We start from the raw sequence: 19,941 nt of genomic DNA on the forward strand, positions 1-19,941 counted from the left end.
TGAGTTTCTTTAGTTTTGACGTGCACAGGAGCTTTGGTACAGTAAAGTAAAAATAATAACTGCACATATACTTGTGCTTGCCCGCCAACACTATCGCAACCCACAAACATCGTATCGTCTGTGCGAAACAGAAACAAAATACGTAGATGGACTTTATGCAATAAAAACCTATGCTGTCAAAACAAAACGGGCTGTTTATTTTCCAACTGATAGATAGACACTTCATTTTCGAATTTTTGGCTACGCTGAGGCCACTACACAGTGGTGCATGCCCCACTGTCATTGTCGTCGTGTGGTGCAAACGTTTTTTGTCTCGCGTATTAAAGTGAAACATAAAAAAAAGTTTCATTTTCGATTTGTTTTCTATTGTTTTGTTTGTTTCTCTTTTTTACCTTTTTGTTTATGTATGAATGTGAATATTTTTCTAATTCCTTTTTTTTTGTTTCAGACAGTAGTTTTACGTATTTTTATAGTTCACGAATAGAAACAAAATAAAAACACAACTTGCTTTCGGGCGTTCTCATGTGGCGATATCAATCGTGGTTGATGTGCTGATTTTCATTTTACCTTTCCGTACCCTAAGCAATGGACTGCTGTTTTCGTTTTACGGCAAGGCGACTGTTTGTGTCGCGCTTACCGACTGAATGTATTGGTTGTGTTCTGATTGTGCTTTGGCCTTTTTTTGTTTTTTGCTCCCCTCTTTTTCTCTACACAACCATCACCCAGCCGCCCGGCAGCTTACTGTTTTGCGTACATTCCGGAAACCGTGTTGCTAGACCCCTTTGCCAGGGCTTGGGGTTTTTTTCTGCCCTCGGCAGCCTGGGATGGGTTTATTACAGCGTTTCTCGGACCAATTAGCCTGTGCGGCGAAGAAAATAAACTTTGGTGCAATGATATTAAACTCCATGGAACGTCAATGTGAACACTGGTTCCTTAATTAGCCACCTCGGCAATGATATTAAAATGGCGCGCAGATCAATTTGAACACTCGTTGCGAGGCGCTGTAAAATTGACATATCTTTTTCACCGGTCCATTTAGGCGCCGTTTGAAATTACCAGTAGTAAACAATTATGAGAATTATTGAATTAATGAGCAAATATTACAATTATAAACAATTATGAATATTAGCAAATTGAAAAAAATGCCGAGTATATTTGCGTATCGTTGTAAGGTATATAACCGTTTTCCTAGCATGTATTGTTACTCCGATATTGTCAATATCACATTGACAGATGTCAAATCCCGGGCAAACCCCGATGAAAAATATTTGCACCATCAAACGGCCCCTCAACGCCTCGGTGCAAAAAGATATGTCAATTTTACAGCGCCTCGCAACGAGTGTTCCAATTGATCTGCGCGCCATTTTAATATCATTGCCGAGGTGGCTAATTAAGGAACCAGTGTTCACATTGACGTTCCATGGAGTTTAATATCATTGCGCCAAAGTTTATTTTCTTCGTCGCACAGGCTAATTGGTCCGAGAAACGCTGTATCGCAATCATATTTTTGCACTCGCTCCCTTCCCGGTTTGGTCTGACCCCTACACCCCCAATGCCGGGCCAACATTGTGTTGTGCCAATCGATCCCATTCGATGGTACAATTTGGTCGTATTTTGTTAGCACTGTCAATAACTCAATGCCTAAGCATGGTGGCCAGGCAGCACGGATTGCCTTGGGCAGCGTGGTGTGCAGGAGCAACAAAAAAATCGAAACAGATTTCTGTTTATTGAAAGCGTGCTGATTCGCAAAGATATTGATTTTCTATTGCCATGTTCTAAACACACACGTACCACGTGACTGATGCACGAACATTTGTTATGTTTTTTTCTTCTCTTCGTTGTGTGTTTGTGTAAGGTGTGAATATGCAAACAAACAACGTATAGACAGCATGTTTTTTCGTTGTTGCAATTACATACTGATACGTATGTTACACATTAGGTTTTGTTGATTAATATTCATGCTTTTCTCTATATTCGATAGACGGCAGCGTTGGCAGTAGAACAAAGACAAAGTTTAAAACATTTTTTTTAAGTTTTTTATGAGTTTCATAACAATTGAAGAATAAAAGATACTAAGCATTTTACATATTGAATTTTTTATATCCTTACTACAACTTGAAAGGTTATAAACATTCAGAAGCTAGCAACAATATAAATCTATGAAGTTCGTTGACAGGAAATGTTTTTATTTAGTGTTTAACATTACAAAAAAAGTGATTTTTAAATATTTTTAAAACAAGTTTTTAATGCAACGATTCACATTGCTGAAAATACTATTTAATTTTGAAGACATAATTTTTTTGTAATTTTCTGAACAAGAAGAAATCGTTTTTATTGAAAAAAATTAAATCATTATGCAATGAAAACAGGAGATTATAGGAGACCCTTATTCCCACGTCCAAAAATATTTTCTGTTTATATTTCATAAAGCAAACTTTATTTAAAAATTTCATAAATAGTCATTTTGACAGGCCTTGCTTGGGAGCGCTACAAAAGATGCCAAGTGTGCGGAACCAACTGACTTTCCATAAAATATGACCAGATTTTCAAAATTATGCGTCAAACAAGCGCTTTTCGATTAGAAAATATATGAAATTGAAAAAAATAAAATAGATAGAAAAAAAATATAAAAAATATAAAAAAAATTGGAGCGGCCCGGTGGTGTATGTGATAAACGGCGCCGGTCCACACGACAAAACCGGGATTCAAATCCTATCCGGACCGTCGCCCCGTAGCAACGATTGACTATCTGGATACACTGTAAAAATAAGTCTAGTAAGTAAGAAACGGGCAGCGTGACCTTTGAGGTCGTTAAAGTTAAAAAGTCATAAAAAAATAAATTTGTTCCGATTAAAATCTATTTGTAGTATGTAGTAAAATGGTAACTATTTGTTAGCCCTTAAAATATTTTTGTATTTTTAAAAAGTGAAATAAAATGAAAGAATAAAGAATAAAAAGAATAATAATTTTTAATTTATTCACACTTTGTAAAAAAGACAGATAATTCACTTGTAAGAAATAAATACTAGGGAATCATCCGGCAAGCAGTTTATCCTTAAAAGCACACAATCGTTTACGATTAAATCTGTTCTTTTCATACTTGCACCAAAGCTTGTCGTGTGCTGTACAATGTTTACCAACACACTTATTTTCATGGGTCAAGTACGAAACACACATACACACCTGAGCCGAGACAACCCTGCCAATCATCATCATGCACAAAACGTTCGCTTCAAACGATTTGATTTGTTTGCTTCGCCTGCAAAGAAATTCCTAGGCCCGCAACTTTGTACCAGCAAACGTACAATTCTCAGCCCGAAACGGCTCAAACTGGATGGGCTAGGTATTTTATCAAATTTGAAAATTTAACCACCACCCCCGAGGTACCCGTGAACGAGAACATCGTTGTAAGTGCCATTGCATAACACACTTGCATTCGATTGGCCAATGTCAAACTCCGATACCGACACGGACGAAGGCGACACCAACGGTATACTGATGATGATGATGATGATGATGATCGGTGGACGCTCCAGCAATCTATTGTACTTCGGGACCATTTTGCTGCAGCGTGCACACCAAATCGGCTTGAGCGTCTGGTACAATCTTTCTCGACCGACGATTTTCGGACCGTCGCAACAGTGCTTTTCGGGACGGATAAAACCTCACTAACCGAGAACGTGCAGAGTACCAGATGATGGTCGCTCCTAACACTGGGAATGTTTTGTGCTGGCAAGACCTAGGATGCACTTACCACCGAACCACCGCTCGCGTAAGTGTAAAATCCGAGCATCGATAGTCAATGAATTGTAAATTTTCCAACAACCAGAAGTGCATCTTGTTTTCGACGCAAACGTTTTTCTTCGTGCCGGGTGATGTCTGTTAAATTGGGAATATAGAGGGTGTGGAACGAAATTGAATGGATATGGGCATGGGCCAGAGTTTTAGAGTGGGTTTTGACAGGATAGAATACACACAACTACCTGGTGTAGTATTTTTCAAAAAAAAAAAAATTTACATCGTAGAAAATGCAGGTGATGTAGTGTAATAGTGCATATTTCACTCAAAGCTTGATCGACAGGAGTAGTGTTAAAATTATTTATTTAAACAGAACATTAGTTTACAGTGCTTTCGAAAGAGAATATCACAAAAATAGCAAGTAGCAGAATATTGATACAGGAAGAACAGAACAAAAGAATCCTGAGAAATATCTTAACATTAGCTTTCTTTAATTAGTTCATTGATGGATGAAAAAATGTAGGTATTAGCAAACAAAATCATTTTTATATTTTTTTCTTTCTCTGAAGAGTGTCTTTTTAAATTTTCGTTTTTCTGATATTGATGATGTTAAACCTTTTACATGATCATTTTACAACAGCGTTCTATAAGAGGCATTTTCCTGTACTAAAACATTCATTTGGTTTCAATTTTGTTCCACACAATGGCATAGATTTCTATTTGTCTTTGCTCTTCGTGCTACACGATCACTCGCTGTTTGGCAGGAAGATCCATTCAAAGATTCACCCACTTTTACAAAGGACGCATGTAGTGCTCCAACGAACAGAACGTATCCAGCACAGTTTCCCGCTGCGTTTGTTGTGACCGAAAAGGACGATTTTTTATGCTTTTGGCTTTTGTTCATACCTTAGAACCGAACCTTTAGCATCCACATTTGGCATTCGTTCACACGATTCTAAGCTTTGGCGAAGCATCACATTCCACGTCCGGGCCTTACTATATTCGCATCCCAATACACGTGGTTCACGTTTTTTTCTGCTGAGATAGCTTGCGGACTTCCATACAGCAGCAGGCTGTCGATTGTTTCTATCGTACGGTTGAAACATTCATACGACGGTAAGCAATAGTCGTGAAGCTGTGTTTCGGGTTTTTGTTTTTGTCGTTGTCTTTCTCTTCTGGCGCACAGGCCTCCCACAACAACCATCGATTGAACATGGTGTGTTGCGGTTCTGTGGAATGTATATTCTCCATCCGTGCCACGATCGTTTCATGATGGAGCGGCGAAAAACAGATGTAGTTATTATTGTTTACCAAAACCGCTTGTTCATAAATCAATCACGGGCAATCTTTTTGATATATTAACACCGGAGCCGGTTTTTCGTGTGCCAGTACTTGGTGCGAAGGTTCAGCCTTCAACCTATCCCTAGCCGGTAGTGGAGTCGGCCACAGTTAACCGCAGCTTCAATTGTCTGTGGGCTTATTGAGTGGATGGTTAAATTGAATGGCACGTCGTAGGAAATAGAGACCACTTCGCTTTGCAAGAGAAAACTAGTGAACTAAAGCGAAGTGATAGTACGATAAAACACTAGCACATACTTCAAGTAATAGATTCGTTAAAAATATTTCATATTACTTAACTAACATACACAAAAGTTTCGAATTATTTAACAAAGTGAAATGAAACTTAAATCACTTCAAAAATACAAAATTTGCTATAAAAAAGCTTCAAATACTAAACTCTACTCCACATCACAAACATTGGTTCATCTAATTTTCTTATTTGCTTGATGAGACGTTGTTTATCTCCCGTTTTATCATGACTCCTTGGCCCACCCACTTAAACCATTAACAAATCCAAACCGTTTGCCTTCCGCCATTCCATCGCCAATCGCCCTCATCATTGTAGATCTTGCCCTACTAAAGACGTGCCAGCGATAATAGAAAGCACGCAGACAAACAAGTAGTCAGAACAAAAAAAAAACACACAACAAAAAGAAGAAAAAAACAAGGAAACAGAACAGATACAGAAATCTTCTCCTCACTGCAGACCGAAGCGAAAGGTTTCATTTCAATATGATTAATTGCATTTATATTACTATTTCTGTTTCGTCTACAGCGAGCTAGGTTCGATCCGGCCAGTCACGTTGTCGTTGCCAGTGCCACTCGAGTTTTCTCATCGATGATATCGCATTCTGAAGCAACCAAGCCAGTGGAGATGTTCGCTCGAGACGATAACCCATGCCAAGTGTATCCGGGTGGACGTGGGATGGAGTAGTAGTTATGGAATGGGTGGATAGAAAGAGGTTGAGGAGGAAAACTTTTCCATTCCCAACGCCCACACAGCGCGCCCACAGCATCGAGGCGGATAGCAGTAGCAAATGAGACCAGGAACGGAAAATGGCCATGCAGTAAATGGCCACCAGCGTCCCCAAAAACCACCCTTCTCACCCAGGAAAACTGAAGAAACGGTTCGGGAAAGTGTCTTGCCATCATACCGCCAACGTACAGCCACCGCCATCACTTTCGGCGCGCTCGGAATGAAACTAAAGGAAAACGACTCTTTTATGAACAACATTATTCAGATTATTGTTCGTAATGAGATTTTAATAAGTTATGCGATATCGTCCTCTGCAGCTCATAAAACCCGTGCACCATTCCCCGCTTCGGCCATTTCGAAACACGATGCTCTTCTCTCAGCTTTGCCTACAGCTGCTTAGTGTAATTGAGCGGCTAGGTGACGTAAGTGGTGGTCTTCTTCCCTGGTGTGACTCCTTTCTTTAGCATTTTTTTTTCTTTTTTTCGCTTTGTTTATGCTAAGGTGGTGGGGTTAGGAAGAGGGCCCGGTTTTTTGCGAAGCAGGATGTGTACGCCATTGTGCGGCAATTGGTTTCCGTTCGATTACGATGCTCCGGAAAGGATAACCTTGGGCCGGTGCCGGTGGTGGGAAGCTGACGGTATACGGTACGGCATGCTACTTAAGTGCCTGGTTGTTTATTTATTTGACAAATGAGCAAAGGTAATTATCGTTCGTAGCACTGCGCTGAAGGCTCTCGCTTCGAGACGGGTACTGTGAAGGAAATGTAAGTAAGTTGCATCTCAAGGTTTATGAGTACAGAAAGTAGTGTTCCACAGGGTGTATTTTTTTCATAGCATTACAGCAACTGTAAAGTGCAGAAAAAATGCAATAAGAATGATTGAACGAATTGCATCTTTAAATACAATTGTGTTTAAAGCAATACATTATTTAGATTAAACCAAATAGTTTTTTTTAATCCTTAACGAGATAAAAACTATGATATATTTGTTATTTGGACTTTATTTCCCCACTTCCAACCTGATTGAATTTCTTGTAATCGGCCTAATACTCCGAATATCATTGATCCAATCAGTTCTTAATTGGCCTTTTGTAGATGTAATTGTTTATGTTAGTTCGATTCTATTACATCTCTTTATGATTCTATTTCTATGTTTATTATATTGTGATATCTTTGAAATAATGCAAGTCATGCTCGGATTAGGAAAAATATTTTGATCGGTCTTTACCTACTATGGCAACCATTAATATCATCTTTCGCTCATTTTATGTAAAATCAATATTTTAACAGTAATACCAAATAAACTAATTTTGATATTATAAAAAATTTCAACAAAAATTTGGTTTTCAATTTTTTCTCATAGTGGGTACCATTAAACATAAAATTTAAAAAAACATATAGAATAATTAACCTATTTTACATATTTATGCACAATACTGATGCGAAAGCAATGCAACTTGATCTGAACATTCATGTACACAATTAAAAAATGTCTGCAAGAATTGATCAAAAAAGAATAGTCAGTAACGCGTAATTCATTTTGGATTTTCTAGCGGTTCTGTCATGTGAAAATCCACGTTATTGTCTCTTTGCCAATAGGCCCATCCTAAAAGCGACACGATTTACACTAAAAAAATTGGTAACACTGAAAACCAATGTTTAACGTAATTTAGAAACAAAACGAAATCATGATAAGATACCCTTGGGAGGAACACTAAAGGATTTTTTTCTTTTAAGTTAACATCAGATTATATGATGACAGAATAGTCAATAGCAAAATTTCAACATCTTATCGTTCATATTTATTGCTGCTTAGTTACGCTGTATTCGAAAATATAGCGTATAATAAAAAATAAATGGAAAGGAGGAAAATATATCACTTTCCCTCCGATTTCGCCGTATACAAAAAACCTGGACACCACAGAGCCCTCAATCGGGATTGTTCAGAAATCGTGAAATAGTTTAATAGTCAGTGTTTTTCCTAGTGCTAATTATTTATTCAGGTAGAACGGTTATGTTTTGTTGCCTAAGATGATTTAATCTAACTCGAATAGTTTTTGATTCGAACAGAGTACAAATAAATGATGATACAAAGTTAACTGTTTTCCTGCAAACAGTTATAAAAATTGTTAAATTTCTCAAAAACAAAAAATAATAAAAACATTCGAATTTGTATTTGATTTTTCGCGAACACAAGTAACACTTTGTGCACAGTAAAATGGCTCAATTTATACTGCTTCACTGGTACTCGTACACGAAACATGACGCACTCATGTTGCAGTGCGGCACCGAGCCGAATTGCAAACAAAACCTACCCTGTACACAGCCCACTAAAAGCACCTCTAAAACCCCTTTTTAAAATGTATGGCAGAAACGAAAATGTTTTTGGTGGCATTACGAACACTCTTGTGCTCGCACCGTCCGCACAGGATGGTTTGGTTTTGTCTTACAACCATGTTTTTAAGCTTCGGCCGTTCCACCTAAATCGTTCACCGGGCTCCAAAAACCCCGGGAGCCTTTCCGCCGTGAAAAATTGGTAAAGTGACACGTTAAAATGCTGAATCGAACTGTTACTGGTCGTTTCAAACCGTACAGCCAAACTTCCACATTCGCGCCACCCTAGTCCTACCGCTTCCATGCTTGGAGCATGCCATAGTTGGCAACATGGTTTTTCCACCGCTAGCCACCATTCCTACCGGGCCGCTCTACATCGGTGCAGCATCATTGCACCAATGCTATGGGAAAATTTACCCCATTTTGGACTTCCGCCGGCAGCTCATGCCAGCCAACTAATTCTACGGTTTGAATGGGTAGTGATCCGGCAACGGCCCGAAGACGGTGGCGGTGGTGTGCGGCGACACATAATTTGTCCAATAACAGACAGTTTGTACAAGTAACATGTTTAGTCTAGTGACATGATGGAATTAAAATTGATTCTCCAGCAACGGGACGTACCGGGATCCGGTTGGTGCTGGTGCCTCGGTATTGGTACACCGGCACTAGTATGTGGTACATGAGAACGTGCTTTTCAAGCTTTTGGAACAGACACTACCACCACCATCATCTCCCACCCATCTCCCCCCAAAAAAGCACAATTGTTCAGTAAAGAACTGTGAACAGCACCTGAAGAATACACCGAATCTAGGCACACATTCATGCAGGAAATAAATACCTAAAGCTGGGGGTACTTCACTGCGAAACAATGCACTCGGGCACGGACAGAACTGTGTTATCTTTATTTAATCTGTACACATCCGTATGCTGAATTCTTGGACACAGCCAAGTAATTTATGCTGTTAAGACAAAATGATGCCCCCCCCCCCTTCCCTGCTCCAATGCTCTTTTGTCCAAAGAAAGAAAAAAAAACACTTCCTGCAACCAAAGCTGATGGTGTGTTAAATTGAAAGCCCAAAATTAAATTCTCTGTCGTTCAAAATAAAGCTGCCTACGAATGAACTGCTTCCCTTCTGGACATTCGTTTTCATCATCATCAGCAGCAGCAGCAGTATTGGTGATGAAGATAGGGGACCAATTTTACTAACAGAACTTATTTTTGTTGTGGAACATTCTTATTCTATACCTTCGACTGAGAGTGTGATTCTTCGTGCCTAGTGTCTGGGATGGCTTATGGGATATTAATTAATTCAAGCGAATGGTTGTAGTACCACTTCCGGTGCATACTTCAGCTGAACCCATCTTGCAATACTGCTGTGCAACCATTTTTGGGAAGCATTTGAAGTGCAGCCCTAGACTAGAGTACTGTCTTTTGCACACGATACACACGTCCCGGAAAAAGCATTTCAATGGGACTTTGGTTGTAAATTTAAGCTGGGTTGACATTTACCTAAGCAAGAATTATACCTTCGTACCGATCGATAGATTCTTACCAGTTCTTTGAGATAGTAGTAACCTTCAAATGGGGCTAATGGGGAGAAATTTCCGTATTGATTAGTAGAAAACAGTGCCCGGTACAATGCCTTGAAGCAGTGCTTCTTCTTATAGATTCGACATATGTACACCTCTCTGGAAGAGAACACTGCTCAAACCGGAAATCGATGGTTCCGTTCACGTTACACACGTTGGAAAATTTAAACCGGCCTTGTAAGTCAGCTCGTTGCAGCTCTACAGTACTCCACATCCGTACTAGAAATCAGTCGAAGAGGTTTCTTAGACGCGTTGGCCGTCGGTAAGATGGTGGGACAGTAAGGAAGTAACACATTCCTACCTTTCCTTCTCGTGTGTCCGTACTACTAGTACGCAAAGACACAGTAAGGGCAATGACGCCACACTTAACCAAACATTCGAGCAGATGCTGAGAGCGTTCGTTTCTCCGGCTTTGACTTCCTTTCGAGCACCTCGTGTCGAATGTTTACCAGAAACAAACACTTCCCGTCCGAATGCCAGCACGCTACCAGTCAAAGGCACAGCACTAAAGTAGCATAATTTGGCCTCACTAGACCACCACGCTCGACGGCATTCCCATTCTTCATCTTCGTGCTCGCTTCTTCTAGTTCACTGTCGGGCATAAACTTTGGAGCCATTTCTCTGCCCCTGCCTAGGTAGTGGGATGCCCGGCACAGTGCGGGCTAGTTTTAGTAGCTCCTTGCCTCACACACACCAAGCAACCGTAAACGCTGGATGATTATAGGTGTATTGTTAATAAATTATCATATTATTTATTTATAATACAGCCCCCAGACTAGGAAACTGCACGCCCGAGAAACGAAAACTAATAGCACTTTCATCATTGTCTTGCCAGCGTACGGGAAGCATTCCAGGTTGGCAAAAGGCTTCGGTTGCTTAGGCATTCACCGGCGTTCGGTCTGTGAGATGGATAGTGCCCTAGCCACACGAACCCCAGGCACATCCGGCAAACCTTCTGCCCCTTCTGAGCCCACGCCTCCACCGTGCACCCATTGGCCAGTGAATTCGTTCCCAGTGGTTGTTTGGCGAATCGTGGTTCCCCCGGTGGCTTCGGATTTGCGCTTTGGCACACACTGGGGAGTTTCCTTCTTATGCGTCCCCTCTGAACCTCCCCAAAAACGAACATCCATGGGAAGATCCTGCCACAAAAACATAACCTTCCAAGGCGGCAGGAGTAACGCAGAAAAGCGGTGGCCCATTCGGAGAAAAACCGTGCTCAATAGTACCGGGCCGTGCCGGTTTTCGCCTTCGCCTTGTTGGAAAGAAAAGGCGATCACTGACACCATGGGCAAGGGAAGTTCGCTCCACGTGGGAAAGTCTCTTCGGGGGACGGGAAGAGTTTGGGGAAAGGCACAACAAAACCAATAAGAGATATGATAAATGGAATTAGCATCCACAGCACAATCCGCAAACGGCAGTGTGGGTCTCACACCCACCCAAGATGGAATGGAAAAGCACAATCCGGAAGAAACCGGGGGAAACAAAACATATTTGCATTAATATTTCAACGTGGCCCACTATTACTCATCTCCTTTCCAATACACTAGAAGCCGTCGGATGTTGGAGCTGCTGTTGTTGTGAATCTTCCATTTCGGGGAAGCGTTGTCGTTGGAAGATGTTTTCTTTCTTTTTTGCCGAGATTGTGTTATTGATATGTGTGCTCAATGACTAAGTGGATGTTGATTATCACTCTTGTTTTGACTAAGTATAAGAGTTAAATTAAAGGATTTCAATATATTTTTTAAACATATGCTTTGTTTTCGCAGGACATCAGGAGGTTTTCCAATCGCGACATAAACACATTCACACACATTTCTAATGTGTGAGTAAAAGATTTTGTAATTCTCCCCAACAAAGATATAACACACGCACCTCCAACATTCCAAGATCCACTCGATACTAACAAGCATCCACTTATACCGGGCGTGGATAGCTATCCACCTCAACGGTACACCAAATCGAACTCAAAACGATGGAAAATTATTAATCAATTGATATTTTCCTCCCAAAACAAATTCCATCGATTGAAAACCTTTTTTTTGTTCTCCTCTGCTAGAGAGACTTCTCAGTTTTCCGCTAACATGACAGTTCTGCATGGCCACCAATTTGCTCGACCTCAATACGTGTGTTTTCGAGCCCGTGCTCGACCGGTTTGTATATTCTTTCTCGTCAAGCTATAACCCATACAACTTCTTCACATCCTTTTTGCTCCATTTGTTTGGTTCAGATTGTTTTTTTTTTTTCTTTTGCCGAATTTTCTTCTGCCTTGTGAGAGACAAGCTGGTCTGGCCGGGAGAATGGGATCAGATGCGAAGACCAAAAAAAAAACACACATACACTTGAGCCGAGTTTCTGCTTCTGACAAGAAGATTCTTTTTCAAACCCCGAGAACGGTCTTTCGGTTTTGTGATGGGGCAAAAATGGTTAATAAATTGTTACCAATAACCGTAACCGGGGGTCCGTGGGTTTTCCACCGATACGAGCACGAAGGATGCCACTCCTAGATACCCTCCCGAAACCATCCGTCGGCCGTTCTGGCTTCTTGCGCAAAATTTCCCTCCGGCATCGTGATAAGAATAACCCGACACCCATCGACGCCGGAAGGAATGGTGATCATCCTGGCTAGCTAGTGGAAACCGACAAAGTCGTCGAGAACTTGGAAAACAATTGTGGATTGGCCGATGTTTCGGAATGATATATTATCCTTCGATTTCTTCTGGTTATGTCGGGACGGCCGGCCTTAGCAATAGGCTCAGTTGGATGATTTCTCATGTGCGCATCTTTGGTGCTTCGGCCGTAACGTTGCCTTCCGGTGAACGGTTGAGTTTTTGTTTGTTGATGTGTTGTTGTTGCTGCAAATCCTTGTACTATCAGAAAAGCATAACGTTTCCAGGTGGTTGCCATCTTCGAATGCCTGTTTGATTCGATTCGTAATATGTATTTCTCCGAACAACTCTGTCCCATATCAGAATAGGTATCATGCAAGGACTTGAGGTTTTTTTTTATGTTTGACAGGTACTTCAAGTGTCATTACGATTTTCAAGTGTTTATGGATTTGTGGACCAAAAAAAAAAAGTACTACAAGGAACAGAACCCACAAACTCGCTTATTAGCCCGTAGGCTGTACCGACATTTTGTCCTTATTTCTCTCGGTGGGCCATCATTATAGCGCTCGGTTTCCTATTAAGGGTTGCTTGTTAGCGTACCCATGCGATGGTTCAGTATAATGGACAGTTGTCATTTACGTTGCACGATGAGTGATCGACGACCTGGCAGCTTTCGTCAGAGCTGGTGGGAGTACTGGAGGACATTAATTAAAGAAGGTAAACTCGGTGGAAAAGATCTAGCAAAATAGGAGAAATAACAGGAACAAAAACTCATCGTCTAACACACATACCGAGCGCGTATCGCGGAGAAACACTAACATACATTTTCGTTTTTTTTTTTCTTTATTCAACAACCCACGATATGATGAATGATAAGAGGTAACAGTGACACAGAAGCGAATGAAAGGAAGAAAAAAAAACACACTCACACACACACGGGCACGTGCACCACTCGATGACTTTCATAATGCGAAACGCGGTATCAGAAATGAAGATATCACATCGGGTGGTGCGTGTGCAATATTCTGAGTCGCGGGTGTGGTACAAAATATTTTCTCACCTCACACTCATTTAACTTTTTTCTCTACTTATGCCGCTTACTCCTCCTGGTGGGTGCACCAATAGTAGTACTCTACCCACCAACACGCCAGCTCTAATCTGGGAACCAATGCGGGCGGAATTGGGAAAAGGAAAGTTAAAACATTAATTAATTTGTCAATCTTTATTACCGGTGTGCGCGCGGTAGTAATTAAAATTAATGACCAACTTCATGCTGAAAGTTGCACAATGGGAGATAGATAGTTTTTATATTTTCTTTCCTATCGTTTGTGTGTGCGTTTTTTGTATTATATTTATTATCTGATGCCTGAGGACTTCTTCAACTAAGGCAGGGGAATGACGTAAAACAAAAAAAAAAGTTAATGACAAGGATTATCATCAACGGTGATGTCATGACAGTGACGAACTTTCGAGGATGGGTCAATTAAGCCTTCAGAAGGAGGCGATAAGAGATTCCTTTGGTTACGTTGTTAGGCAATTTCCAGGTGTTGGGTGGTTTATGATTAATCAATAACAACTAATATAAGTCATAATATTGATTGAAACGCATAGATAATACGAAAATTTTGAAGATGTATAAAAACATTATGATTTCACATAATTACTGTTGGATGAATGTTCCATAAATATTTAGATAAAAGTAATTATAAAAATATACTTTCAAACCCTTTCCGGATTAGTTTTCCTTCCTCTGCAATAATGTAGCACAGTTATCAAGCAACAATTTGAACGCAATTTAAATCATCTCCAGTCCAAGCTAAACCGAAATCATTTTCCTCTGGGTCTGCTAGCAACCTAGAAATGTACCAATTATATTGCAATTCAATAACGTACGCTAAATTAAGCAACGACTCCCCAATTGCCTGCCGCAATACTTCAACCAGGGATGATCCGTGCTCTTACGTGTATCCAAACTTAATTCCACAAGCATCCACCGGCTAACCTCAAACCCTTGCAAAGGTGAAAGCAATGATAGTATACTCTCCATTTGCATCGATTGCTTTCAGTGTGCATCCATTCGAAAGGAAAGAGATACTTCTTCATCTAAAGAACTCCAGCGTGTTTGCACGCATACACATTCGCCCACTAGCTCCAATACCCTGGATCGTCACCTCTGGTTGGTGGAAATCGTCGGTGGAATCGAAATCTTTACTCATCTATCTCCCGTTTCGCAACACACCGTATTCTGCTTCGTTTGCCGCTTGCACAAAACCGACCCGACTGTGATACCAGCATCGAAACGCAAATTCATTGAATTAGATAAATTTATTCATACTTGAAAACATTCGAAAAGAAAGAAAAACCATTCAATCCTCCTTTCACTGTCTCGGCCCAGTTCGTAAGGATAAAAACCTGGTGCCGATAAACCCCGCTCCTTCCATCCCGGATACTGCTACCGTCCCTAGTAACCCCTTGATGGGGGTTGGAACTCCGTCGGTTGGTTACTGTTTGATCACACCACGTGAAACGTACCGTTGAGGGAGGTAGATTGAAGATTGGAACTGTGGCGGATGTTTGAGGTCGGGATGCGCGCCATGATAGCGGATCAAACGACCGCCAGAATGAACTGGCATGGTGGTATAGGTGGTGAGCAAAAGAAGATGCCGCTGCCGCAGGCAAAGGCCTCAGGGCGACCGGGTGGCAACTTCCGACAAAGCAACGGTATTCGGTTCGAGCAATGATTTATGATGGCAGAGATCAGAAGTTCGAAGGTTCTTACTGCTCACCCGCCCGGATATCGGGGGTTTTCTCCGATCGATCAATACGGTGGAATATTCGTCCTGTTTGGCGAATTCGTGGTAGCTCAGTAAGCGGGCATGCCAGACTGTACCAGCTCGTGGCTTAGCCTGGCAGAGTGTGAACTCTGGCAGTCCTATTGGTTTGCATTTGTGCTGAGAGCTTCTGGGAAATGCTTCTGAACATTGGTGCAAGCTTGTCGCAGGTGTAAATAGTGAGGCGGTGTGCATTAACGGAACAATTTACATGACGCCTACTCGCTCAGAAAGAAGTAAACGACAATTATTTAGATGTTTAGACACGTCTTTGGAACTCATCGTATAAACGAACCAAAAAGTAATTTCTTTGTAAATCATAAGATGCAAACCAAAAATACAAACTTTGTCACCAACTTGTCTATCCCATAGGATAGACAAAAATGTATCTCTCCTTTACGCTTGTTTTACATGAAATCCCTCGCAATCGCTTAAACCACCATTAAAATTGCGTTACAAAGAATTGAAGTGCAAATTTGCCCCCTTTGCTCTTTTCAAACGCCCCATGGAGTAGCTCTAGCTTTAACATTAAAACGCGTCGCACTCAGTGTACATAACTTTTTTTCTTTTCACCGAAATATGTTATACAACTTTACTTGACCACTTTCCCTAAACGCGATACCTACAGCGTCCAGCTTCAGGGTTCGCTGTACTATGGAGTACTACACCATCTTCCTATGCAAAGCACCACGAAGAAATTGGGTTCGTGTCACAGCTTAACGCCGTACCTCGAAGCACTTTTCACTTTGAGAGGATAAAGAATCCAACAACAACAAAAAAACAGTTCCAAAACCCATCTAAAGCACCATTACCATCGGACCTTGTCTTTCCGTCATTGTCGGAGGCGGGAGCGGGTGTAAGAGAAAATTGTACGGTGTATGTATGCGCCAATAACTACACTTTCAATACGGCTTCAAACAGCCTTCAGAGGTTGAAGGCCATCGTTTGGTGCGGTCGCCTTCACCGATACAAACCGAAACATGGCACTGTTCGTCCCCTGCAGGCATCTAGAAGGCTAGATTGTTGATGAGAAGTAATCGTGTCCTTGATGTCCCTCGTCACCAGGGCTGAAGTTGGGTACGAGAGGTTCACTTGAATTCGCGTGAGCAGATTTTTCCCTTCCCGAGGGTAATACTTGCTTTCTTTCGCTGTGACATGTTGCGAGGGTTTTTTTTTGCACTCCCTATCGTTTTAGTGTCTGCTCCCCCTTAAGGAAAAGAGTGATCCAAAAATTGATCCCCTCCGCGTAGAATATGATGGAAAACATCTTGCAACACAAGAAATCAGTTCGTTGTTGGTGGACGTAAAGGAATGAAACACATTTTCGAAAGGCCATTCTCGCCCTCCCCCCACCAATTGGCTGGTCAGTTAGGTCCCTCGAGGCGTTCGGGGTGGAAGGGAGAGAGAGAGAGATAGGCTACCAAGCGGGAACGATCTCAAAACCGAGTATGTAAAGTTGAAAGTCTTGTTCAAAGTTAACTTTTTCCTTAGACCCACCGTCCCATGATGATGCTGTCACACTGGTATGTTGCTAAAGTTGGTGGCCCACTCCTGGACTCAACTTATTTGTGTATGCTGGTTATTTTTTTCTGCTCTCCTTGCAACAAATTTGTAACCTTCACTTGCTTTGCTTTTCAATTCTTATCCAATCCTGATGATGCAACTTAGATGGCCAGTTCGTGGGGAGATCCCTTATTTCTAAGGGTGGAAAGAATCTTGTGTTTGATATGTTTTTTTTTTGTTCCTTTCCCGAGTGAGCATCACGTCTGATGGGGCGACCATAGAGAAGGGAAAATTGTAAAGCAAGCAAACCCAAATACTTTCTGTCGGTGACAACGAAGGCCCCGCGGCCATTGGGATGGCAGAAGGACGATGCAGGGTGAACGAAATGACATGATCGTTGGAGTGCGGTGAAGAACGGGAACGAAAAGTCTGTACCGGAGCGTGCCGAAAGGAAAAAGGTTGATTGAGAGCAAATGTTCGACATGCCAAGTGTTCGAGTGACACTTTTCGTCATTTTTTGGGACACACTCACGTTCCCGTTTTCGATGATGATAGCGGGAAGGGTATGTAGACAGCGGACAAAATTAGCTACATAAGCGTAATTCTTTAGCTCATTGAAAGCGTTTTGTTATGCTGTTTATCGTGTATAGCTATTAGTTGCTAAAATTGATGTTGTGTTTTGAATTGATTTTGTTATAACAACCTTAACCTGTGTTATGTTTCGAAGAAAGCTCTAGCTTATCTGAAAATTTATCAATGCAATTTATATTTTTTGTTCGATTTTGTTTATATACTCATATTTCATTTCCTAGGCTAGAACGAAACCGCTTTTAAAATAATTAACGGCATTGTCGATCGATAATTAATTTTTCTTTTCTTCCGTATTGAGATTTTTTTTTCCTTTTTTCTGCAGTAAGTTCCAGGATGGTTTATAAAATAAATACGATAAATCTATTTTTTTCCTATTTTTGTTCTAAATCATTTTCTTATAATATCATTTCGGGATGATTTTGAAAATAATATGGAATCAAATGACATAAAACCCGACTTCGATAAAATCATAGTAAAAATGTATGAAAATAAGGAAGAAAAGGCAAATTTCGTTTAGTGATTTGTGTGCGAAAATGTTGTATCTGCCTTATGGAATAACTTATGCTTCATCTGGAAAACAATTTGTAGTAGCGAAATAAACAAACCGACCAGAAAAAACACACAATTCAGCAATGTACTCTAGATTCTTCATCTTTTTCTTCACCTTTCTCTCTCTCTATCTCTCTTTCTCTCTACATCGTTTTTCCTGCGGCTGGTAAAAACGTGCCTTGGTCCATTTCTACTTACCTTTGGATGTGCCCTCCTTGGAAATGCTACTTTGGGATCGATCTGTAAGAAAAAAGAAAGAGAATAGCACAAAAAAACGAGAACGTTATTGGTATTCGTATCAGCAGGAGTGAGATAACATTAAACAAGAAAAACCCGATGGACGACGAGCGGCGATGGTCCACATAAAGCACCGAATGGGAAGTGAAATCATTTAAATGAGCTGATTTTCATGCAAATGCACGAATATTCTTCATTCGCCACTTCTGTTCGCACCATTCATCCGTGCACCCGCGTGTAAAGGGCAAACCAAAAAGTGTTCGTCTATTGTAAGGTGGAGAAAAGAATAAAGGCACCGCAAAGCACAGCCACAAGAGTTAGTGAAAACCACTTCTTGTTCGCTATTCCGTGCGTGTGCATCTGATGGGAAAGTGATGAAATGAATAATATGTAAAAACGATAGTACGAACCCTTACGGTTTGGGTTCGCCTAATGAAACGTTTCACGCGAGCAGAGAAAAATTCTTTTTCTGGTTTGAAATATCTTTTATTCAACTTTTATAGAAGCATATCGAATGAATATGTTAGCGCTGGTCTATGTTTCCAGGTTTTTATTTTTGCATGCATTCAAACAGCTTTACATGGAACGGTTTTTTTTGTAAAATACTTCAAAATGATTTGAATGCTTTATTGGAAATATTTGAACAAAGTGGGAGATTTTAGATATCTAAATTATTTAAATCCCTTTGCTACGACTGCGTTTATTAATCAATCGGTCGTTTTTTTCCTTGTTCGTTCGAAGCTAATCCATATCCTGTATTGCTTCGCAACCGAATATATGTGACTTCTTTTATGGGACACCCTTCACGCTTACAACGACTCAATCAACCCTTGGGATTGTTTAGAACACTCTCGATGTTCAAAATAAAAGTCGCATAAAAATCTTCACCCACCAGCACAAACACTTCGGAACATACGGCCCACAAAACACAATCTACCAAAACCCCAAAAACTCTATCGGGACCGCCGCAACGATTCCAGCGTCCCGCACGGACACACCGACGCGTGAGGTAAATCTTATAAATACTTCAAACAAAAACCTCTCACTCACGGTGCTCTCGGTTCGATTAAAAATGTATATCCGGTGAGCCGGTAAACGATTTACATACAAAAAACACGAGAAATTTACATATTCAAGGCCTACAGCGGACGGGAAGAAATGTGCCGTGGCCGTACGCAAAGGCAAACACACCATACTATTTCAGTATCCAGCGGTATCCCTTCGGATGCAAATTTCATCGAACCGACCTTAGCGGGATTCGATGATTCCGCACGTATGTATTTGTGTATCTGTGTGGTTTCACCTTTAACCAAGAGAAGACATCCATCAATCGTTCCATCCATCCCCAAACCAGGCAGGTGATTGAAAGTACATAAAATGAAACAGAAATGTTCAACCAAAATACAGGTCAAATACATCGGCAGTAAACGGAAAAGGAACGGTCACACGGTTGATTAAAGAGTCAGATGCGAAAATTTTCCAAGAAGAGCATGAGATAGGGAAATTTGTCTCAAGTTGAAATGTTTTATTGGAATGTAACACTCAACTCAAAGCAACAACAAAAAAATGAATCCTGTGAAAGAACGCATTTAATGTCACAGTTGAAACCATTGTTTTTTTATAATTCTGTTTTTTATTTATTACAGG

General features: G+C 40.8%; 1 protein-coding gene across 13 annotated transcripts in view; it reads right to left on the reverse strand.

Annotated features, from left to right (window-relative positions):
- The window catches only part of LOC125767667 (RNA-binding protein Musashi homolog Rbp6), a 594,718-nt gene that overhangs the window by 307,528 nt on the left and 267,249 nt on the right, over nt 1-19,941 (reverse strand). For all 13 annotated transcript variants that reach the window (XM_049434475.1, XM_049434479.1, XM_049434480.1 and 10 more), the window contains one exon: nt 18,256-18,297. In XM_049434475.1, the coding sequence (XP_049290432.1) occupies nt 18,256-18,297 (42 nt within the window). The remainder of the gene's footprint in view (nt 1-18,255; nt 18,298-19,941) is intronic.

This window comes from Anopheles funestus, chromosome 3RL (assembly GCF_943734845.2).
Source record: "Anopheles funestus chromosome 3RL, idAnoFuneDA-416_04, whole genome shotgun sequence".
Lineage (NCBI taxonomy): Eukaryota > Metazoa > Arthropoda > Insecta > Diptera > Culicidae > Anopheles > Anopheles funestus.